Source organism: Enhydra lutris, unplaced genomic scaffold (genome assembly GCF_002288905.1).
Source record: "Enhydra lutris kenyoni isolate GAN:26980312 unplaced genomic scaffold, ASM228890v2 scaffoldscaffold20, whole genome shotgun sequence".
NCBI lineage: Eukaryota > Metazoa > Chordata > Mammalia > Carnivora > Mustelidae > Enhydra > Enhydra lutris.
In genome coordinates, this window is record NW_019154104.1 from 6582442 (window position 1) to 6606982 (window position 24541).

At 38.5% G+C, this 24541-nt stretch overlaps 1 protein-coding gene across 5 annotated transcripts in view; it reads right to left on the reverse strand.

Moving 5' to 3' along the window:
- LOC111148710 (tetratricopeptide repeat domain 8) overlaps window positions 1-24541 on the reverse strand; it is a 57882-nt gene that overhangs the window by 7209 nt on the left and 26132 nt on the right. For 3 of the 5 annotated variants that reach the window (XM_022505508.1, XM_022505509.1, XM_022505506.1), the window contains 5 exons: window positions 17325-17410; window positions 13038-13125; window positions 10775-10885; window positions 1599-1738; window positions 89-263 (listed from right to left, as the gene is read on the reverse strand). In XM_022505508.1, the coding sequence (XP_022361216.1) occupies window positions 89-263; window positions 1599-1738; window positions 10775-10885; window positions 13038-13125; window positions 17325-17410 (600 nt within the window). Of the gene's footprint in view, window positions 1-88; window positions 264-1598; window positions 1739-10774; window positions 10886-13037; window positions 13126-17324; window positions 17411-21898; window positions 21905-23487; window positions 23560-24541 lie in introns of all 5 variants that reach the window. The other 2 variants (XM_022505507.1, XM_022505504.1) reach the window with 1 other exon arrangement.

A 24541-nucleotide genomic window follows, 5' to 3' on the forward strand; every position in this document is an offset into this window, starting at 1 on the left:
ATCTGGATTTACGCTACCTGAACATTTCTTCAAACTAACTTATGGCTACCTTTTCTATACCAGAAATTACATTAGAGAAACAGCCTACCACAGCTACGTGGCCCAGGTTGTACCAGACATCAGCTGTCTCTTCTTCGTTTTCAGCCAGAGCAAGGGCACGCTCAAACGAGGTCAGAGTCATATCATACTGCTGGGCATAGAAGCAGCAGAGTCCCAGATTATTAAAAAGCTGGCAGTTATAAACACCCATCTGCAGGAGTCGCCTTTTCGGAAAAGAGCACACATATTTTGGTGTCAGACCAACTCGATAAATAATAAGACCTATTTTTTTAATAAAGTTAGAAATGTTTTATAACTTTTAACATCCCTGATGAATACAAAGTATTATAGGAAATGAAAAAAATGTCAAAGCAAATACAAAAGCATGTCTTTTTTAAAGGTCCTGGTCATGGGCAGTGTATCAGAGGCAAGGTCAGAATCAACTCACGTACATTCTTTCCCTCCAAAAAACTGTTAGAGACCCAAGACACAAGAGTTGCATAGAGTAAAACCCACAACATTGTGCTTCATAAAGGTTTGGCGTCAGTCAGTAAACCCCTAGGACCTTCTAATTTGGGGGCTGTGTTTAGGATTTACCTTCAAGTTTTCAGCTAACGTGAAGCTTGGTTTTGGTTATCTGCAGTATATATATGCTGTGTCTACTGACCTTCCGGTGAGCTTCCACCAAGGAAGACAAGACCATCAGTGCGATCCTTACCTTATCCACTGAGCTCTCATGCTGGAGTTCAAAAAACCCATTTGTTTCTACTCATCATTAATCCCCAAAGACAAGATCGTTCACATAAGCAAATGAAAATCCACCTCAGCAGCTCTGAGGAACCCATGACCCACTTTTGGGGTGGGAGAGTAGAGGCAGCTGCCTATGCCTAAAACAGCATTCATTTTATCATAGTTTATGCTGCTGACATATATTTGGAAAGAACTCTTGTCAGCAGCCAGTTATCTCCTTGTATATTACCTAAGGGCAGAAGAGGAAATCAAAATTTGAAAAATTAATCTCAGAAGCCATCTGTAGGATGAAATAAGAACACACTCAAAAGAAAACCAGAGATCAGAACTTATTTAGGCTTGGAAAACTTATCTGGACAGGAGTTGACAATACTTCACGAAACGGGAATCTGTTTCAGGTCCTTGTCAGAGCTCGGGACCTGGTACCCAGTGCTCTTTGCAAATCTCGTCACTATTTCAGCTTCGGGGTCTTTATATGCTGTGTGGTGGTATTAAGGGAAGCCGTGATGGGCAGAAGTGTTTCCGGGAACTACTGAACAGTTGTTCATTGACAACAAAATGGCTAACTCATCCGATGACATGGCGTTAAAAACTCACTTATCCAGCTACGTGTCCACAAGATGCCAAATACCAACGCGTTTTCAAATTCTTACATGTCACCTGAATGCTCATAAAACCTCTGGGTGCTTGAATGGTTAGTCTCCTAGAGACATGGCCTACATATTATCTGTCTGCATGTCCACTCCATCTTTATTGCTGCTGTACTGATATTTCACAGGAAAGTTCTACAAAAAGACTGTAAAGCACACCTGTAAAACCGCAGAGCTATTTCTGGCTGATCGGAATAAAAGTGGTTGCTTCCAATGCAGGCAATGGCTTCCACATGAGTATTGTCCTGTTTCAGAACTTCTTTGTAGTATTCTGCTGCTGATGAAATATTGTTCATTTCCTATTCTCCACCAAGACAGAAGAGCAATACTTCAGTGCCAAGAAATTATTTTTCTTCTGGCTGATTTATGTTCATTCATTCAACAAATATTGAGAGCCTACCCTGTGCCAGACTGTGTTCTAGGCCCTGAGGACACAATATGAATAAAAAGACAAAGCTAGCTATCCTCAAGGAGGGTACAGCTAGCAAGGAAGACAAACAAATGAACGGATGGGCGATATAATGTCAGACAAGTATAACTGATGGGAAGAAAAGCAAGAAGACGGGCACCTGCGTGGCTCAGTCAGTTAAGCCTCTGACTTCGGCTCAGGTCATGATCTGGGTCCTGTGATGGAACGCGAGTCCGGCTCCCTGCTCAGCGGGAAGTCTGCTTCTCCCTCTCCCTCTCCCTCTGCCCCTGCCCCCCACCCCCAGCTTGGGCTAGCTCTCTTGCTCTTTCTCTCTCCAATGAATAAAATCTTAAAAAAAAAAAAAAAAAAAAAAAGGCAAGGAGAGAGAGGAAGGGAAGGATGGAGCAGAGGAGTAACATGGCTGTATTTACGTTTTTGAAGAATAATTTGATGGCTACACACAGGAATACACCGAAGTGGGGAAGAATGGTAGCAGGGATAGCCGGAGTCCCCCCAGTAATCATAAGTCAATGCATTCAGTGTTATTAATGTCCTAGCTCTCAAGTCCACCTTCAAGGCCAGTGCAGGCTCCACAGTCCTCATGGAGATATCCCTAACGCCCTCACTTCACATAACTCTTTTCTGCCTCTGAGTTTATGTAACACGTACTGTGGGAACCTCTCACTTGGTCTTATCATATGAGGACTCCTACTTCTCATTAGATTTTCATAACATTTTATCAACTCTAAGACACTCCACTGTTTGTAAGAAGAACCACATAATACTTTCTTATCACACATAACTTTTTTTTTAACCTCCATGGACTTCACTATGGTTTTTTAGTTTCAGGACTTTATTATTTATTATTATTATTTTAAGAGCAGGTTTAGGTTCATAACACAACTGAGGGGACAGTACAGAGATAAATGCATTTTGTTCAATATCAAAAAATTACAGTCATTAATATTATCCCCAATCTCATCCATTATTAGTAATATGAAAACCGTTTTGACCTTGTGGACCCTCTGAAAGGGTCTCAGGGACCCCAGGGAATCCCTGGACCACACTTTGAGAAATGCTGGTATTAAAATATTTGGGGCCTTTCTTCCCATTCTTCCTCACTCATTCCATAAGGCAATCTCAGCATGCTCGTTTCAGCCTCTTCTGGATCTCTTTGGAAGCCAACCTTGCTGTGATGTGCCCAGCTGCTCTGCCCTGCCATGTGCAGCAGGCTCTCTGGGCAGAGAAGGTCTGCAGGTCATATGGTCATGTCTGTGATCTGGGGGGATCAGGCTGTCTAACTCAGGGGCAGAATTCTATTAAGTCCTTTTGGTCACAGTGCTAAAGCCAATTGCTCCAATTCGGCTTTTATCAGTGATAAGTTAGTGGTTTATCTTCTATTTTTCTGAATCTTATTTCTATCTTGCAGTTGTTTCTCAGCTTGGAGTGAAGGGGGTTGATATTAGTTCCATAAAACATTCATGAGTTGATCCAAATTCATTCTGTATGTATATTTGTTCACATACTTTCTATTTGAAATTCTTATTCAAAGCCCTGCCAGGATTTAGTTCCTTAAGAGAAGAGGCTTTTTCATTCATTGTTTGTAGCTGAAAAATAAGTAATTTTTTTTCAAAACACAAGGCTGTTGATACATGCATTAATTGGGAGTTCATTCTCTCCTGAATTTTATACTGCTTTTACGTGCAACTATTCCAAATAGTCTTTAATAATTTAAGAATGTAAGAATCTATTGAAAAGTATGAATAATAAAGAATTTCACCAGAAGTGTATTTTCTACTTTTTGGTGGGAAAAAAAAAACAAAAAAACCCTTGTAAAACTTAAAAGGAAAAAATAGATGAGCACCTTAACTCTCTCCCCTATAGTCCCTCCTTCCTAGACTGAATGTTTGTGTCCCTCCTAAATTCATACTGAAGCGCTAATCTCCAACATGATAGTACTTGGAAGTGGAGTCTTTGGGAGGTAACTAGGTCATCAGGATGAAGCCCTCATGAAAGGGCTTAGTGCCCTTAAAGAAGAGACACCAAGGGCACCTTGGCGGTTCAGTTGGTTAAGTGTCTGCCTTCTACTCAGTTTATGATCCCAGGGTCCTGGGATCGAGTTCCTGCTGAGCAGGGAGGCTGCTTCTCCCTCTGCCCCTCCCCCTGCTCTCTCTCTCCGTCTGTCTCAAAAAAAATAAAAATCTTAAAAAAAAAAAAAAAGAGAGAGAGAGAGATACCAGAGAGATGATCTCTCTCTCTACCATGTGAGGGTACACAGAGAAGGTGTCTATCTACAGACTACAGAAAGGGCCCTCACTAGGAAATGAACTGGCCAGCACCTTGATCTTAGACTTCCCAGCCTCCAGAATTATGAGAAATAAATATATGTCCTTTAAGCCTCCCAGTTTATGGTATTTTGTTACTGCAGCCTGAGCAGACTAATACATTGTCCTTCCAAAGAATAATCTCCACACCTAGGCAGCGACTAACTGAGCCTAATGGCCTTGAGAAGCCTGGATTCCAAGGAATATGCCTCTTCTGGTTTCCAGGGCAACAACATCCCACCGTGCAAGGCTTCAGTGCTACTGTTGTCAAAGTTGGTGTATTCGTCTGTTGCAGCTGGTATACCAAAATACCATAGACTAGGTGGCTTAAACAACAGAGCTTTATTTCCCCAAAATTTTGGAGGCTGTAAGTCCAAGATCAAGATGCCAGCATGGTGAGGATCTAGGGAGGACTCTCTTACTGGCTTACAAAGGGCCACGTTCTCACTGTGTCCTCAGATAGCAGAGCAAGCACCAGCACACTCTGGTATCTCTTCTATTAAGGGCATTAATCCCACCATGAGGGCCCCACAAGGGTCTCAAAAGGCCTCATCTCTAAATACCATCACACTGGGGGTTAGCGCTCCAACATATTAATTTGGGAGGGACACGATTCAGCCTAATGCAAAAAGACTCCAGCCTGAATGGATAATTGTTTCAAGGCTTTCAGTTGTATAAAATTACCTTGGAATGTTTGTATACTTGATTGATAGGCATATAATTTATGTCATCTTGAGGAATTTTGGACTGAAACTAATTTATGTTTTTGGCAACCTCACATGTAGTTTTTAAAATGTGTTGTTGTAAAATGTGTGCTTATGTTAAATAAACTTAAACACTGCAAAAGGTTATAAAATGAAAATAGTTCCCTCTCCAAATCCAGTCAGAGGTTCTGTGAATAGTTTGAGTATTTTTCTATTATATATTTTTAAAAATTTTATTTATTTGATGGAGAGCAAGCACAAGCAGGGGGAGCAGCAGACAGAGGGAGAAGCGGGCTCCCCAGGGAGCTTGATGTGGGCCTGGGTCCCAGACCTTGGGATCATGACCTGAGCCGACAGCAAACGCTTAACTGCCTGAGCCACCCAGGTGCCTCTAGTTTGAGCATTTTTCAGGAAATTTTGTTCACATAAGTGTAGATGTATGCAAGTTTTAACCATAACATAATCATTCTACACGGTTTCTTTTTCTTTCTTTCTTTTTCATTCTATACATTCTGATATACGGCTCATTGTTTTCGCTCTGTGTCTTGACTCTTTCCATATCAGCACAAAGGGTTCTACCCCATTACTTTTTTATTTCTGCAGTTTTCCATCTATATAGACCAGAGTTTATTTAACCAGCCCCTTTTTCATGAAGCATTTGTTTCCTTTTTTTTTTTTTTTTTGCTATAAAAATACTATAAAATCATCCTTGTACATATCTTTCTGAACTTGTATGAAAACATCCTTAAGGAAAATTCTACAAGTGAAATTGCTGGGCCAGAGTATGCATGCTAGGAAATCTCATCAGTAATCGCAAACAGCTTCAAAATGGGTTGTGCCAACATACACTCCCAGCACCAGTGTTTATACGTGGGGTGTGTTCTCACAACTTTGACAACCCTACATGTCCTGGAACTTCTCCATCTCTGTCAACCTGATTAAGTAAAAAAAGGCATCTCATTATTTTAGTTTTTATTTCTTCAATTATGACTGAGGTTAGGCATTTAATACACACCTCTTTGTATTTCCTTTTCTGTGAACTGCCGATTCATGTCATTTGCCCATTTTCCTATCTTATCTTTTGTCCTTTTACTAGTGGCTTGTGTAATGGGGGCTTGGATGGGAAACTGTCCTCCTGGATACAGGAGAGCTGGGGGCAGACATGCAGCTCAGAGATCTCTGGGCACTGACTCTGCTTTCTCCTTTTAAATTAAATGAATCTGCTGATGTGACTTAAGTTCAAAATCCAGGAAGTCCTGGTGTTTATAAACATTTCCTTCAGAGGAAAAGTATAGATGGTTTAAGTTCTTCCAGATGGGTCTTACTGAGCTCCAGTATGAAAGGCATTTTGGTGTAGCCACAGTATAGCTGGAATTGGCTGCTGTCTCATCTCTAGGGTGATTTTACTTGCATCAAGAGGATCAACAGCCATGATGCAGGCCAAGAGGAAAACAAGGGCCTATGCAAAAGCCACCCCACGATTCTGACCCACAACTGCTCTAAGGAAACACCTCGTTTCCATAAGTATTTACAATTTTGGCTAAATGAGAACCTATAAGTTTGTTTGTATCCACATTTGTGCATGTGTGTGCGTGCGCATGTGTAATTCTCCCACCAATCTGGAAACCACCTGAAATTCAGCAACTTTTAAGCAATGTATAGATTGAGGAAATTAAAAGTAGTCTTTTGTCTGTCTCAGGTATGGCAAATATTTTCCCGTTGGATATTTTTACACTGTTTATTTGTTTTGGTTTCATTTCTATTTTTTTTAAAAAGATTTTATTTATTTATTTGAGAGAAAGAGACATAGAGAGAAAACACAAGCAGGGGGAGTGGGAGAGGGAGAAGCAGGTTTCCTGCCCAGCAGGGAGCACAGTGCGGGGCTCGATCCCAGAGTCCTGGGATTGTGACCTGAGCTGAAGGCAGCTGCTTAACAGACTGAGCACCCCTATTTGTTTTTATAAAAAACTTAACTTTATAAAAAACGTATTTAACTCTATAGAAAATTTAACTTTTATCTTCTCAAATTCAATCTTTTCTGTTATGGCTTTCGACTTTCTATCACACTTAGAAAGGTCTTCCCATTCCAAGTTTATACAAATAATTCATCTGCGTCTTTTTTTCTGGAACTTTCATGGTTTTAAATCTTTGAGTCATCTGGCAGTAATAGATTCTTTTAGTATAAGAAATCATTATTCATCCAGCTCTATTTTTTTTTAAATCATCCAATAATCCAATTGGTTTTAATAGGCAGTCTTTACAACATTGTAAATTGTCATATGTATGAACATATGTTGACTCTATTTTGCTCCTTTAATCTATCCCTGCATTAGAATTAATTTATAGTAACTCTAGAATAAATTTTGTCAATGTAGATTTTAAAAATATTTTCAAATATATAAATGTCACCTCAAGTATATAAATAACCATAGTATCATTTAAGTGATGTTGATAGTGGTTATTTTGGAACAAATTCACAAAATACTATAATTTGATTTAAGTTATTTAAAATAAAATGGCAGATAACTTGAGGTGAATGTTGCAGTGGTTCTCACACTCTGTTATACATCAAAACACCTAGTGAGCTCAAACATACAAATAATTGCCTGAGTCCTGCCTTCCAGCACATCTGATTCAGTAGGCAGAGGATAGGCTGCACTTTTCAACCACTCCTAAAGTTATTTTTACACACAGAAAACTTCAGGGACACTAGAATAATATCTCCTAGGGTAACATTTCCAATTCCAAATATCTTCAACAAAGAATAGTTCAGAGACCTGCCTTTTGAATGGATAAACATAATTCCTCAAGAACAATTAAAACCACAACCAAATAAATTTAGCAAGAATAAATCATTTTAAACAATAAGCGAATGATCACTAGGCAGTACAACATGTTCGTTTTAAAATAGGAGAACACTGAAAAGATACAAGATCAAAATGAATGTGATAAAAAAGAACATAAAGAAGGAGGATCCCTCAAGTGAAAAGTCTGATGTACATACAAAAACACCAAAGGCATATGCAGGGTAGACTGCAATGCTAACTTTACTAATTAACTCCAAAATCATTGTCACAGAAAAAGAATACACTGGAAATCTGTCTTTATATGGTAAACTTTGGCACAAGGGAAATTAACTGTGAGGTTCAGTGGGAAATACTGCATCTCACTCCTTTAAATTTGCGTTTAGTCCTTGAATGCTTTCTGCAGATGATATATTGTCCCCACAACTTGAATGCTTTCTTCTCCAGTTTGAGAGTCAACTACAATTCTACTTTTCTCCCCAAACCTTCCCTGTTGACTTATAACCTTCAAAGTCTGGTCAGATCCTGAGCACAGGAAGGATGAAGGGAGCTGGTTAAGAGTCTATTCCCTGTCCCAGCCCAAGCAATGGTGACTATAACAGAGGGTTGGCAGGAATTCTTCCAACTAGCAACCATCAGAGATTCCATAGATTTCTAGCTCTTTCTGCCAGTACTTCCTGCCTGAAAAGAAGGGCAGAAGGACTGAAATGGGCAGAAGGCGGAGCTTAAAGGTCAGAGAACTCTGCTTCTACTGAGGAAGTCACCGCTCTGTATGAACACCACAATTATATTTCTTAAGCTTCTTGGTCAAAATTTTGTTCGTGCTCAATTTAGGGTCACACAAGGACAGATACAGAGATACAAATACAGCATTTTATTTTTATTGAATGATCACAGCCTCTTCCTTCTGTGTTTATCAGAATTATATTTCAAAAGGGGAAACAGTATTTCCAGACAATTTAAAAATAAAATTTGCTTTTCATTTTAAAAGTAATGCATGATTATGAGAGAAAATCTGGAAAATACAGAAAGTATGAAAAAGAAAATAAAAGTCATTCATATACTATTATCCAGTTATAGCAACTATTAATATCTTCCACTCTTTAGCTAACAAAATAATTTTACAACATTGTACCTAGAATTTCAAGGAATGTAAGAGAGTACAGAGATACTTGTCAGTATTGTATGGGAAGTCCTAAACAATAACTTTTTTTTTATTAAGTGGCAAAATAATTGAAATGAAGAGATGAAGCTATGTTTGCAGATGATGACTATTTTATTGACTTAGAAAATCTAAGAGAATTTTTGGATAAGGTATTAAAATGTAAAAAGGGTATTAGGTCTATTTTTTAAAGATTTTTAAAATTTATTTATTTGAGAGCGAGAGAACACGAGCAGGGGAGAGGGGCAGAAGAAGAAGGACAAGCAAAATTCCCACTGAGCAGGGAGCCCAATGTGGGGCTCATCCCAGAATCCCAGGATCATGACCTGAGCTGAAGGCAGATGCTTAACCAACTAAGCCACCCAGGCACACCAGTATTGGGCCTGTTTTCTAGTATCAAATGAACTTTAAAAAATTAATGTATTCCTAGTTACCAGAAATAGTCCAATAGAACATACAATAGAAAAAAAGGATTCGATCCATTGTTATACCTAGGGATGGATCTCTGCAGGAAAGAGTGTTACAGTCCTGAAACTGCTGTTCTTAGAAAGGCCAGTTTATAAGGTTGGTCCCTGGGCATCCGAGAACTTGGTGGGTTCTCTATATTGATATAAAACTTCCCTCAAATGACAAGAGGGGCTCACACATGTAAACTTTTTGTACAAAGAGTATGGTGCATAAACCTGATATGGTGTAGGAACACCTGCTTTACGTCTGGGAGTCTGGTATTTTGGTACATGGTAGGCAGAAGGTGCCCATATGACTAACGCCCAGGAGTCACCTTGAGTACCAAGTCTCTCATGAGTTTTCCTTACAGACAGTTCTTCACACATGTTGTCACAACTTGTTGGAAGAATAAAGTGTGTCCTGTGTGATTCCACTAAGGGACAACTTTTAGAAGCCTGTATGCCTGATTTCCTCTGAACTTTGACCCATGTGCCTTTTCCCTTTACTGAGTTTGCTTTATAGGCTTTTGGTATAAATCTTAGTCGTGAGTACCACTGAATGCTTAGTCCTGAGTCCTTCTAATAAATCAGTGAATCTCAGGGTGGTTTGGGGAATCCCCAATATAACATCTTCATGGAGATAATTACAAAATGTTCAATAAAAAACAGAAGACCTAAATAAATGGAGAATTTTACCATGATAGAGAGTGTGAAGAAGGGCAGCCACTCACCCCCATCAGTCATATATTCAATATAATTCCAATCACTATGCTTGTAGGCATTGTTTTGATTTTTAATGGTTCATGATAAGTCAATTCTAAAATTAATACGGAAGAGCAAAGGGCCAAGAATAACCAGCTGTGACGGAGGGTAGGTGGTAGAATTTGTCCAACTTGAGATCAAGAATTACTTACTGTAAAGCTATAGTAATTAGGCAGTGGGAAGGTATCTCAATGGGGCTTTCTGTGGAATGTGACATGATTCTAAAGTTTGTAAAAATAAGTAAGTCCAAAATAGATAAAACATTCCTGATAAAGATGAAGAACCATACCAAGTAGGATGTGAGGCCTCAATAATTAAGACGGTATAATACTGGTACAAGGATAGACAAACAGACCAAAAGAACAGAAAGCCCCCAAAACATATTGACCATATATGGAAAAAAGTTGATATCTGACATTACAGACCTTGGGAGAAGGATCAAATAGATATGCTGGACAAACAGCTATCTATAGTGGGAAACTCACTGAAATCCCTATTTCATACCACACGCCTTACTCTACTGTATGTTTGAAATACATCATAATAAAAACTTAGTTTGACGAAATGCATACACTAAAATCTCTTACTCGGTTAATAAAACACAGGTCGGTAATCATAATTTTACAAACTGTTCTCCTTCCTAGGATCCCAAGGGCCTATGAGCTTACTTAAGTATCATATAACCTCAATTTCACATCAACTTTTTGAATAATATAAACCTTACCTCATAGATCCTGGCAATTCCACAAAGTAAGGTTACTTCTCCTGGAAACTTATCTAAGCCTTGTTTGAAAAGATTTAAAGCCGTCACTGGTTGATCCAATGAGACATAAACCTAAAACCAAGACACATTTCAATAAAAGTACTGGTTTTTAAAATAACAGTGTTTGTTATGACAAGTTTATAATTATTGCTCATTAACAGATGATCTCCTAGATATTACAAGTAAAATCTTTTCAGAAACACGGATTATTTTTCAATAGTGATGTTATAGTTTTATCTTCACATCATATATGAAACATCCATTCATTTATTCCTTCAATAAACACTCATGACGGACTTGCTATTACCTCAGAGACCAAGCAGTAACTCAATAAAAGAGGAACAAGGGAAAATTTTTTTAGGATAGAACAGACGGGAGTATGTCTATAAGCGGGTACAAAGGAACCAATTATGAGATGGAAGTTGGAGACACAGGAGAAAGAGGGGAGGACCAAGCAGCAAGAAGGTCTGAGAAAGAGCAGCAGTGGAGAGCCTGTGGAGAAGGTGGTTTTGGACAAGGGCCCTCGGAAATAGAGGAGGAACAGATTTGTGAGGAATGGGGTCAGGGAGCTGAGAAAGGTAGCCCTTAATGGCTTCCACTTAATTAGCAATTAGGACATTAGCACAAATAAATCCTATATTCTGTAGGAATTTCTAAAATAGGGAATTACAGTTTTTAAGCATGGAAACATAAGAGTAAGACATTTTTTCTTCATGATCTCGGATTCTCTATTTCTTTCCAAATAGACTGTGCTTTGAAGGTGGCCCAGATGGAACCACAGAAAAACTGTTTGTAGTGTTTAGTGCTGAAGTATGAGATTAAAGGGAGAGGTATGGATGAAAATATTTCAACTTTTACTTTATACACTATTGAACTGCTTTTTTAAATACAATAAATAACATATCAAGTAATATAAAACATTTATTTTTTTAAAAATTAACAATCTAGTATTTTCAGAAATAATATTATTCCTAAATGAGATTGATCTCTATTTCAGAGCAATTATTTTTCATATATTAAAGAAAAGAAGTAAATTTTACTTTTATACAGTCACATAGGCAGTAATAGATTTAAGCAAATCAATTCATGGAAAAATATGTCAAACCATGTATTCAACAAGAGTTAAAAAGCGCATTTTTTTAAACCACCTGGCAAGTGATTATCAGTTAAAAAGATGAGTTAAAGAGCGAGAGCTGAGTTTTAATTTCAAGGTATCTGAAAAGTCTAAAAGTCACTGTGATGCTTAGAAACTTCTTTAAGAATTTTAGGTTTAATATATAATGTACAGAAGGTGGACTTAGTCTCAAACATCTCTTAAAACTATAGTAAACAAGATTATTTAGCACCGTAAGTTTACAGAGTGTACCTTCATTCTGTTTCTTTTTAGTATGCAAATTCTTAAAACCATACTTAGGAAGTAGTGGCACTTCCTTTGATAGCTCTTCTTTTCAACCTCCTTTCACAAAACTTTTTAATTTTAAAAAATTCGTCAAGATACAGCAAGAGGATGTCCTAACCACCACTTCATCAAATGTTTCAAATAGCCCTGGTGAGGGCCAAGAAATCACTTTTTCCCAGGACCGAAAATTCTGGGGGGTGGCTGTGAGGGGGCCGTAGGGGGCGTTGGGAGCACTGGCTCTGAACAGCCAGGTGACCCTGAAAATCCTGTTTTGCCTCTTTAAGTATCCAGGTCATAAGAATACAAAGGAAATGTTAAAACCTACGTTGTGGGGGTGACTACAAAGCTTAAATTCACGTGTGGGTGGGACAGACTGGACAGAAGACCTCCTCCTGAACAGGTGTTCAATCAAGGCGAGGTACTGTCTTTGTCATTATGCAGAGCCAAGAAGCCCAGGACCTCCATGAAAACAATTCTGGTTCTCTGCAGTCTGCTGCGGTGGGAGACAGGCATGCTGTAGAAAAGAAGACCTCTCTGGGGCCCGTTACCCATAGGGGGTGGGAATAAGCCTGTGGAAGTTTCTTCTGCTCTCATGGGCAATCTTTCAAAGGGGTTTTCTTATTTTTCATGGCAATCAATTTCTCCTGAGACAGTTACCCTCCATATGTTCTCACTTCTCCACTTGCTATAAAGAAAAATAAGTCTGAGCACATTAACTTGCCAACAATTCCTGAAGAAACTGGCAACTCTCCGTATACATTGGCCAGAATTTGAACATTTATTTTGAGAAGACAGATTTCACTCCAGTTAAGAATACTTACTTACTTTTGCCAAGTAGAGAAATGTATCTACCATTTCCTGCTGCTTCAGGGCTGATTTAAACTGTTTTTCTGCTTCACGATACATTCCTAACCTAAGAACAGCCATTTTAAAAATGAGACATTCAACTTAAAAATAAATGCTACAGCACTTATTCACACACACAGGATATAAATAGAGACAAATCACATTTCTAAGAGTAAGTGTGTACCGAAGAAGGTAATGTCACACACACAAATTATTATCAGCATTATATGTAGATAGTTGAGCACAAAGGTGCCCATTTCCCACATTTGCTGTCCATGTAACCCTCCAGTGGTGCGTAACAAGTCTGTCCGCAGCCTGGACACAGCAGGACTGACAGCTGCCAGCAGCCAGAGCGCATCAGTTTACCACCCAAAGAGCTCATAGTCAGCTGGACTTACGGCAAGTGACCTGAGTAAATGCACTGGGTCTCCATTTTATTAGAAGAACTTAAGGATGGCATTTCTTTGAAAACATGGTCTACTCTGAGACAAAGGCCCATTTTTGAAGCCCTTTTTAAACTGTTTTGATGTAAGTAGTAATTGCTTCTTGAATGATATACCGTTTTATGATTCTAGAAACATTTTCTTTTCCTTTTTTATCTTCATATCCGATACAGATTGTCCTAGTCTACAAATGTGAGATTTGTTCCTTGTCTAACGATAATAGTTAGTCCTGATATCAGCCCCATTTTTCTGCCCAGGTAACATTTTATTACTACTGAATCAGTCTTTAGAGCATTAAAGCTCAATCATTAAAGCACACTTGAGCCTGCTCTAGATCTGTTGGGCTTTCTCCTAATGACTCCTCCCTAGCCAGCCAAGAACTGCTTAGGCACTTTATGATGCTTTCATTCTGTGAAATGATTGTTTCATGAGATGTTCCATTGAGTTGCTTTCCTCCAGAGCCTTGACAGAAGAGCTCTGACTTTCTTTCTACCCAGGTTGTCCAAGTTGAGCACTGGTATGGCTACACCCAAACAGCTGTTGGAATATATGAGATTGAGGAGGTTAAAAGGGACCCCCCCCAAAACTGCCCTAAAGTTAGAATGTGTGAGATGGCAAAAGCCCCACCTCTTCAAAGTTCCCACAACTTTTACCAGGAATATTCACAAAATGTTACCAAAGAGCTCTCAAGTTCTGAAACACAGCATAGTTCTATAGAAAGCTTCAACTGAGCATTCAAATCTTAAGCATGTGGCTAAAGTTCAGCCACACTTAATTATCCAGGGAGTATGTACATTTCTATCTAATATGCCGTCTCTTCCCAAAAATGATTTAAAAGGGATTATAGGGACCCCTCGGTGGCTCAGTTGTTAAGCATCTGCCTTCAGCTTGGGTCATGATCCCAGGGTCCTGGGATCGAGCCCCATATCGGGCTCCCTGCTCAGCGGGAAGCCTGCTTCTCCCTCTCCCACTCACCCTGCTTGTGTTCCCTCTCTCACTGTGCCTTTCTCTGTCAAATATATAAAATCTTAAAAAAAATAGATTATAATATAATCCTATAAGATACATATATAAAACAAAAATATGAAAACAAAGATTTTTTTTAAACAATAGTGATGGAAAGATAAACAAATTAAAATTAAAAGAAAAAAAGAGCAATCAAAGCCATTTAGCTACGCTGGGAACCAAAGAAAGGAAGGATGGGTCATATGCATTTTTTTAATTACTGCAGCCTCAAGAGAGAACTACTTCTAATACTAACAAAAAGGAATAACCACATGGGTTTTTCTGCAGGGGAAATTACGTGGACAATGTATAAAGTCTAGGAATAAGGAAAATATCAGTCAAGTTCATGAATACAGGTCAATATCGGAGAGTCAAAGTCCCAAGATAAACCCACCAACTGCCAACCTTTTCTCTCCAATTTAATTCAGTAAATATTGTCAAGCACCAACTGTATGCACATTTCATGATGCAAAAATGAAGATTAAAACCATGAACTAACGGCACAAATAAGAATGGAACAAAACATGTTCACAAATAAAGGGAATCGTATTATGGCCAATAAGAGGGAAAAAAAGGTATGTTGAGAGCACAGAGGAGGAGTGAGCCAAGATAGTTTCAGGGAGGAAGTGACAGGCACGATTTTGAGAGCTAGACAGGGTGGGGAGGGGTGGGGCGGGGGGATACCTTAGATGGAAGCAAAATATCAGTACAGGCACATAGCAGAGTGCACAGCATGGAAGGGGAATGAGTTGTTTGGTTTAACTGGAAAGGAGGACACAATAAGTATCGGGAGAAGGGAGTGAGGGGGCAAGCATGGACCAGATCAGACATGCTACACTTAAAATGCAGACTCCATCCTAGAGGTCATGGAGATTAGCCAAAGAATCCAACAAGAGCTGTTTTTCCACAAGTTATGCTGGCGGTGGTATATAAGAAGGATTGGGGGAGCAAGAAAATGGGGGCAGAAAACCAAGGTAAGAAGCTAATGGAACAATTCAAACAAACTAAAAATCAGAATTTAGGCACCTCAGTGGGAAACCGGTGGTAGGGAAGCTACTGTAGACCATCCAGCAGAATTTACCGGTCAGGAACAAAGAGATACAGGTCAACTGGGGCTCCATCTTCTGGTAATCTATCCTTGACCTCTGCAGCCCAAGTTAGGAGCTCTTTCTCTGTGCTTCCTGTGCTTGCTTCTATCACAGTGGAGGCCGTGCTTATCACTGTTTACTGTCCTCTCTCCCCCATTGGACTGTAAATCCTTTGAAGGAAGGGCTATCTAATAAATATTTGTAACCCCTGTGCCTGGCTCGTTAAATATCTTAGTGAGTCAGGAGTGCTGAGCACATACCAAAGATGAGAGGCTATTAAGGGACAGAGGAGAACTGGGATTAATATGGCAAGGTAAACTCATTTAAATGCCATCTTGTACAGATGGCAGAAGGAATCCAAATTGTGCTTTTCTTTAATTATTAAAGATTTCTTAAGGTTTTATTTAGAAGCTCAAGATTTCAAGCTTGCTTTCAGAAATTACATTCATAAAAATTTAATGGTATAATGCTATAAAATTACCTTTTAGTAGAAAATACTTCCTCAGTCTAGCAGCAGAAAAAACACTTAAGTTCTATGTAAATTATCTAAGTGGAAAGTAGTCTTAATTTCAACCAAAAAAGAATAAGCATCCTTTTTATTCCATTTATATATTTCCTTTTCCTCACAGTGTTTGGTAAGTAAAGTTCGTAAGTACTAAAGGATGCTCACAGTAACTGGTCTACCTTGTTCTGAATACCAAACAATGTATTTATATTTGTAAAATACAGTAATTGCCCATTTGTCTCTATTTTTCAAATGCTCCAATACCAGGCAACAAGTTTTAGTTCTCATTTACTAGTTGCTGTATAATATTATAAAATTAATTACAATTTTCCTGACCTTTCAATTAATTTGCTTAAAAATGTGTGTAGGGACACCTGGGTGGCTCAGTCAGTTAGGCGTCTGACTCTTGATTTCAGCTCAGGTCATGATCTCAGCATCATGCGATCGAGCCCTGTGTGGGGCTCCATGCTCAGCGGGAAGTCTGCTTGAAGAGTCTTACCCTCTGCCCCACCCCCACTTGTGTCACACTCTCCCCCTCCCCCAAAAAAGTGTGTTTAAACATTAAGTGAATTAATGTAAGAATATTCAGATTCTAAACACTGGAATTATACAAGTTATAAGAGAACTGGAGTCAGAAAGCTGAGCTCAAATTCTTGTTCTGCAAGAATTACAGACTGTGTGAATTTGGACAAGTCACTTTATCTTTCTGAGGCTCAATTTTTCTTATCTGGACAAAGAGCTAATGATAATAGCAATAATCTCCAAGTGTTGTGAGATTTAAGTGAGATAATGTTACATGTGGACAAGCAAGCTCTGAACTGTGAAGCACTTTACAGATGTGAGGCATCAAGGGACATAAAAAGATCTGCGAGCAAGAGAAGAGGAATGGGAAGCACCAGACAGTTCTAACGGGTCCGTTACTAACTAGTCTTGCATTAAGGAGTTCCTGATGCAAATCACAGGCTTTCTCTGGCCTCAGCTTCCTCACCTGAAAAGGGGTGTTGGAACTGATGGTCTCAGAGTTTCCTCTGCCCAGCACTACCATTTTATTATTCCAAAGGTATGAGTTCTTAGTGCTACCATGTTTAAATGTTTTCACACCTAAGTCAAAGACATAGTTCTCATTTCTTCCCGAGGAAATCAACCCACAAAAAAATAACGATCAGAGTTGAGACTCTAAAATATGCCACCTGTCTAAGCCCTTCACAAATAATCAAAATTTTACCTGTAGTAACATTTTCCAATCTGCACTTTCCACCACCAGTCCTTGTACTGAGAGTGCTCTGTGGACAGGGCAGCCAAGTCCAAAGCCTTTGAAAACAATTCATTTTGGATTAGGATTTTCTTTTTGAACAATGAACAGAAACAATAAATAATGAAATAAACCATATAATTAGCATCAATCAAAACATGCATTAGAAATCAGATAGAAACTCAAGTTGCTCATGTTTCCAGATGGCTCCACCAATTTCCCCTAAATAATCAGTTCCAGACTGGAGGGCTGGCAGCAGATGAATAGTAAAAACTGATCAAAGAAAAGCAGATGTACAATATATTAGAATACAGTTTTAATATACAGAGCACAAAATGGCTATTAAAAAATCCCCTAAGTTGTATGCTCTCCCCACCCTTTATCTACCATCCAATGGGTCAAAGCGCCTCTAAACTCAGTGGCAGCCAAGCCTTCGGTGTGCCAGCCAGGTCCGACTGCAGGCCCCAGTTGAAGACAGATGTAGAGAAATAGAGAAAGAGCAAGTAAGCAGAGAGGAGGAGGTCTGGAAAACAGCATCATGAAGCGCCAAAGGAGCAAGGGCACTTGGATATCCATCATCTTCCATGACCACCGTTCTATCATTCTGACCCCAGTTCACCTCTAGTGATGCTGAGGGTCAGACTCATCTTCGCTACAGACTGAAACAGATCTTCTGAGCTGCTTTCTTATTTTACATGTGTTTATCCCTTTCTCTCTCATGTCTTCTAGTTTGTTCCTTCTAGTGTTTATTCAAGATCGGACATGAGATGACTAAAAGGGACTTAGGATTTTATACAGAAGAAGCAGAAACCTTTTGGACAAAAAGGAAAGCAAGTCCATCTTTACACAAATTTGAAGCTCAGATGAAGATCTGGTGAATTAAAACTCAGATTATTAGTTAAAAGAGAATTCTCATGTTTTATTTATGATTCATTCTCTCAAGGTTGGAAAGCTCTTATTCTTTAGCCAGTGTTAGTATTACCGTGCTAGCCAACAGTTAAAGTAACTCTCAGATTTCAGTTCTATTAGCTCAAAATATATCCCATATTACTGTCCATGTCTTAATATGAACTCTTTCCTGAAATGCAAGCCAGATGAGTTCCTACCGCAGAATTAATAACTTTTCTTTGTGTTCCCCATCTTTTCTTGCTCCAGGGGTGACTTCTAAATATGCAAGCTCTTTATAAAGGGATGATATCACCACACTGAGGTTCTAATGGACCTGAAAAAAATCAACACCTCTATTGGAAAGCTATGGGAATTTAAAACAAGCCACACACTACTTTCATATGCTTATTTTCCTTTTTCCCAAGCCAGAAATAAAAGTGGAAGCCAAAAATTGCGGGGGGAAAGTATAACCTTCATTAGCATTATCTCTGAAAATACTCAAAAACCGTATTTTTGATCAGCTCAATTGAGGACTCCATTGTAACTATCTGAACATATTAATTTTAACTTAATCTTTACAAAGAACTCTTCCAGCAGATAGATCATATTCACTCTCATGTTTAATATAACAGACCTTCTAGTTTTTCAGAAAAATATGTCACTCCAAATTTGTCACATATTCCAATTTCCCAAGGTTAGGTTTAGCACTTACTACAGGCTGCTGAGTTTGCTGATGGTTCTAAAACAAGTCTTCCTATGTTAGATGTCTCATGTTTGTGCTGAACTGATTAAGAAAATTAACCTGAATTGTTGATACAGAATAAAAATTGTAAAAACAAATACATTTTAGTGATCATTCATCATATGAACACTAAGGGTTCACTAGACAAAACTATTTGTGACCATTTCAAATGGGCCTTAAGCTCCCTGAGGAAAGGTACTTCTTATACATCTCTGTTGTTCTGATATGTTTCTATGCTATTTTTTTTCTATTTTTTTTTTATTTTTTTAAACATTTTATTTATTTGAGAGAGAGAGAGAGACAGTGAGAGAGAGCATGAGCGAGGAGAAGGTCAGAGGGAGAAGCAGACTCCCCATGGAGCTGGGAGCCTGATGCGGGACTCGATCCCGGGACTCCAGGATCATGACCTGAGCTGAAGGCAGTCGCTTAACCAACTGAGCCACCCAGGCGCCCTCTATTTTTTTATTAACATATAATGTCTTATTTGCCCCAGGGGTATAGGTCTGTGAATCGTCAGGCTTACACACTTCACAGCACTCACCATAGCATTAAAAGGCACTCGGGAATGATGTATTGATTGAATTAATTCTATTCCTTATTTCTGACTTTTATTGAAAATAACTTAAGAGCCAAACAAACTGTCATAGTAATAAGATTCATAATGAAAAGCTATTAACATTTTAAAATGTTAAAGCAATGACAGATCTATATTTATCTTTCCCAATTTTAAAAAACAAATGACTACATAATATTTTAGAATCTTTGAATAATTTAATCAATCTGATATCTAGATATTAATGAAGGTCTAGAATGTCCTTAAAAGCCATAAGTTTATAAAAGTCCATAAGGAGAGGGGACCTTGGCAGATCTAGACCACATGATGTTTGTGAATATACCCGAGTGTCCCAGTGTATTTCTGAGTTAACAGTGCTCCAACCACTAATATTTTTTTTAAAAAACCAGCCATCCTTTAGCTATTGTTTGAGTTGCAACAACTCTAGGATGATGAAATTAAAGAGCATATGGAAATAAAGATTCCAGAATCAGCCCACGTGCCACTTTAATTTTGCCAATAGTGCCAATATCACCCCAAAAGGCACAAGCGAGGAGGGAAGGAGGTTAGTAAGGACTCAAAGGCAGAAACAGAGTTTTCCATAAATCAACTTTACTTATCGCCTATCACTTCATAACATTCTCTATAGTTACGTACCCTATCCTCCAGATTTGTCTATAGACAAATACAGAATCATCAACCCACACGGCACTTAGTTTTGTCAGTATTGCCCACACAAACGGAAAAAGCATTAAGAATGGAAAGACAGGAGGATAGTTTTCCACGGAAGATCAATTTCATTCTTTTTTAACATTTAAGTACATCTTCACAGTATCCTCCCTATTTGTCTATAATATTCTCTGTATGTGTGTGAAATAGTTTACTGAAAAAGAAATTTGGAGGCCACCCAAAGTAACTAATATAAAAGTACCTCTGATTTCTTAAGGGTATTAAAAGACCAATTTCTCTCTTCTCTTTCCAGCTATAGTTGTAAAACATAGTTTGGGGAAAAAAAGGTATAAAAATGTACAAAAGCATGCTTTCTGCTCATTTCCTAAATCCTTCCCCCATTGAGAAAATAACATTTGTGGTAAAAATCTAAAATGACATCTTTTTTTTTTTTTTTCATTTGACAGATAGAGATCACAAGTAGGTAGAGAGACAGGCAGAGAGAGAGGAGGAAGCAGGCTCCCCACTGAGCAGAGAGCCCGATGCGGGGCTCGATCCCAGGACCCTGGGATCATGACCTGAGCCGAAGGCAGAGGCTTTAACCCACTGAGCCACCCAGGCGCCCCTAAAATGACATCTTAATGGAACAAGCTGATCCATAACAGAACTATAATGTGATGAGCCCATAACAGAGTAAAAAAACAGATACAGGGCGTCTGTCCTACTCGATACCGCTCACATGCATCACAGCACCAGTACGCAGGCACTCAATAGTTCCATGTTTGAAGAATAACCCAATCAAGCAATAAGCCAATTGATAAATTAATGAATAAAAGGAAAACAGAGCAATGAACAATTTGTGCTTTTTACTAAGTAAAAACAAAAATTGCTTAGTTTCATGTTCCATAAAATATGTGTATTGAGAGTAAGCAGATGAAAATAACAAGCAGCATGCAATTACAAGCATTTTAATTTATTACTGCCCCTAATTTGTAGCTAAACTTACAAATGAAATGTCATTATAATATTATTAAAAATTTTGGAAAAAACTGGATAAAATTCTAGTCAAATTAGATAATTTCCATTAGTGCCATGAGGTATAGATTTTTATTTACTATTGTAATGTAAGCTATTGGCACCATGTAGGCATTAATAAATATTTGTAGAATTAATAGAATATCAACCCTGTAATGCTTTTATTTCCAATTTTTGGTAATACCTTCTAGTATAAGTATATATGTTTAGAGTGATAATTCTTTTTAATGTATGTGTTAAAGTATATAGTCGTTGGCTTAACATTATAAATACTTTTCTGTTTCTGCCCAATTTTTATGATTATAACTTTTAATGGCTGCATAAAGACCCAGAACGCAGTATGTTATAATTTACTAAGCTCATCTTCTATCATCGAACATAGAGTTTATCGTAGTCATCTTTGCTACTACGACCAATGTGACAATGAACATCTTTGTAACTACAGCACTTCTTTGTGAAATTTCTTGAGAAGGGAAATTACAGAAACAAATTAAGTATGTTTACAGCTATCTGTTTCATATTATCATACTCTTTTCCAAAATATTATACCATTTAAAATATTATCTATAAAGTATCAGTATAAAAATTACTCTTCTCTCTCCCAGCATTTTTCCCAACTTTCATAAACAAAATTGTAAGTCCAAAATTCCTTTAACTTACATTTTTGTGTTAGAAAGTACATCTCTAATGTGCTTGTTTACTGGCATTTTCTCTAATGTAAATTTTCTGTTACTGGATCATTTCCATTTCAATAAAACATTTCCTAACAAAGTCAGATGAGCTTTTTCCTATTTACAAACACTAACATTTTAAAATCATGCTCATATACATATTTCACCCCTCTGTTGTCCTTCTATGTTTCATTTTGTTTTGTTTCTGCTCACTGTGCAGAGATATAAATGAATCAGTTAAGTCTTTATCCTTTGTGATTTGTGGTTCATAAATCCAACCAAATCTGTGAACTATTCTATTGCTTACTGGTTTAATTTTTTTTTTTTAAGATTTTATTTATTTATCTGACATACAGAGCTCACAAGTAGGCAGAGAGGCAAGCAGAGAGAGAGAGGAGGAAGCAGGCTCCTCGCGGAGCAGAGAACCCGATGCAGGGATTGATGCGGGGTTCGATGTGGGGCTCAATCCCAGGACCCTGGGACCATGACCTGAGCCAAAAGCAGAGGCTTTAACCCACTGAGCCACCCAGGCGCCCCTGGTTTAATTTTTCAAAAAATTCTTCAGTCATCAAATGTCTACAAGGAAGTCTTTAAACAAATTTTCTCAACAGTGTTGTTTACTGAAGTATAAGGCTCTGTTTCAAAAAGAGTGAAAAAAATTGCACTCAATGTTGCCTGTTTTGGGAGTATTAAAGAGTCTTTCACTGTTCCTAAGAATAAAAATAAAAAATCTGTAGGTGGAAACTTTAGCTCTCAAACAGAATTTTGTAATACTCCCTTACTATTGAGATCTGACAATAATTTTTGCTGTGCCTTTTTTCTTAATTTGTGGACTTTCTCCCTTGAGTCAGAAGACACACTCCCTCCTATTTGTCTGTTATATGGAGCTCTGGCCTTCAAGTTCTGTTCATGCTCCCAGGTCTATTTTCCTACATTAGGAGGTCTAGCATTCCAGCTTTCTATTAATCAATGCCTTTCAAATCATATTCTTTAGCAGTAGTTCCCAACCCTGGCTGAAAATTCGCATTGCCTGTGGAGCTTTTATTAACAACAAATTTACCAGACATACCCGTGGGGATCCTGATTCAGAGGGTCTAGCACGGATCCAGAAATCCATTATGTTAAAATCACCAGGTGGTGCAGAAACAGTAGGATTTGGGAAATACTTAAGAGCCCTAGGCTTTGAGGGGCTGGAGCTCACGCGGTGGAATGAGGAGGAAGCCGGGTGGGTGTGTTCTTGGTCGGCTACTTCTGCTTGAATTCAAGCAGCCCTGCTTATGTCTGTTTTACACAGCAGGATCTGGAGGAGATTTCATTTGAATAGAAAGGTTGTGCTGCTTCAAGAAAAAATTTGAAAGTCACTGCTCTATTTGTTTAAGGTTTTCAAATTTTAAAATTTTAAGATGTTCAGATTTTTTTTTAATCGATGAATATGAAGAACAGTGAAAACATTCTAAAATACTCAGATAATAAGTAAAGGTCAAAGTCTGTTAGACTCTACAGAGTCCTTAGAATCCTTAGAATCTTTAGAATATAGAATATAAGTTCAGTTAGTGCAGAGAATAAACTCTATTTTATTTCAATGTGGTTGCTATTCCTCAACACCATCATATCAATGCCAAGATGTAGAGTGACAGCCTCAAGATGAATCTATCGATAAAGTCACCATCACCATGATCTACAAACAGTGTACAATCCGTCTACATTCTGAACCCATCGTCTGCAACTCCTCCCCTCACAGACCTCACCCCAGCCACCCTGGCTCCTTACTATTTCTTGAACAATCCAAGCATATTTCCACTCAAGGCCTTTGCAGTTAAAGTTCTCTCTGACTTACAGATTCTTCCTACACAGGACTGTAGGGTCTGTGCCCCTCTATTAGATCTCTGTTTAAGTGTCTTTTCAGAGTAGATATCACTGACCACCTTCCACCCTCCACCCCCAAAACAGCATCTTCCCCCCGCAGCACTGTTCAATCCCCTACCTGCTTTCGGGCTCTGTTGCTCTCACAGTACTTATTATCCCAGGACATGTGATGTGTTTCTAAATTTGCTAGTTGTCTCTATTCCTTGCATAACCAGGATATAATCTCCAAAAGAGCAGAGATTTTGTCTGCCTGCTTTACTCTGTGATCTAAGGGCTTAGAACAGTGGCTGGCACATTGTCATGGCCCAGACAGTTTTAGATGAAAGCATATATGTCTCTTCAATCACTGAATTAATCCTCAAAAAGTCCAAGATACAGCTTTCTGCTATGTAGAGACTGACTCCCTTATTTGGATGTTTCTTTATAAGGGCAGTTTAACTACATGATATTACATGTCTCACTGGAAGCCTCTGCCCAGCTTTATATTAAGTGAAAATGGCATGTACGGACTTACTTACAGGAAACGTGCATGACATCTGCTCCAGACTTGGTTTCTCTTCTTCCCTACATGGCCACACGCACTAGCCCCTCACGACAGACAACTTCCATGTTGTGTGTGTGGGGTGCAGGCTCTCGCCAACCATTTGTACCAGTGGTATCTCCACTTGGGCAGCTGGTCACGATCTCAAACTCAAAACACCTTCAAGTGAATTATGCAGCTTCTGTAGAAATTGACTTCCTTCTCTAATTATCCCATTTCTGTTAC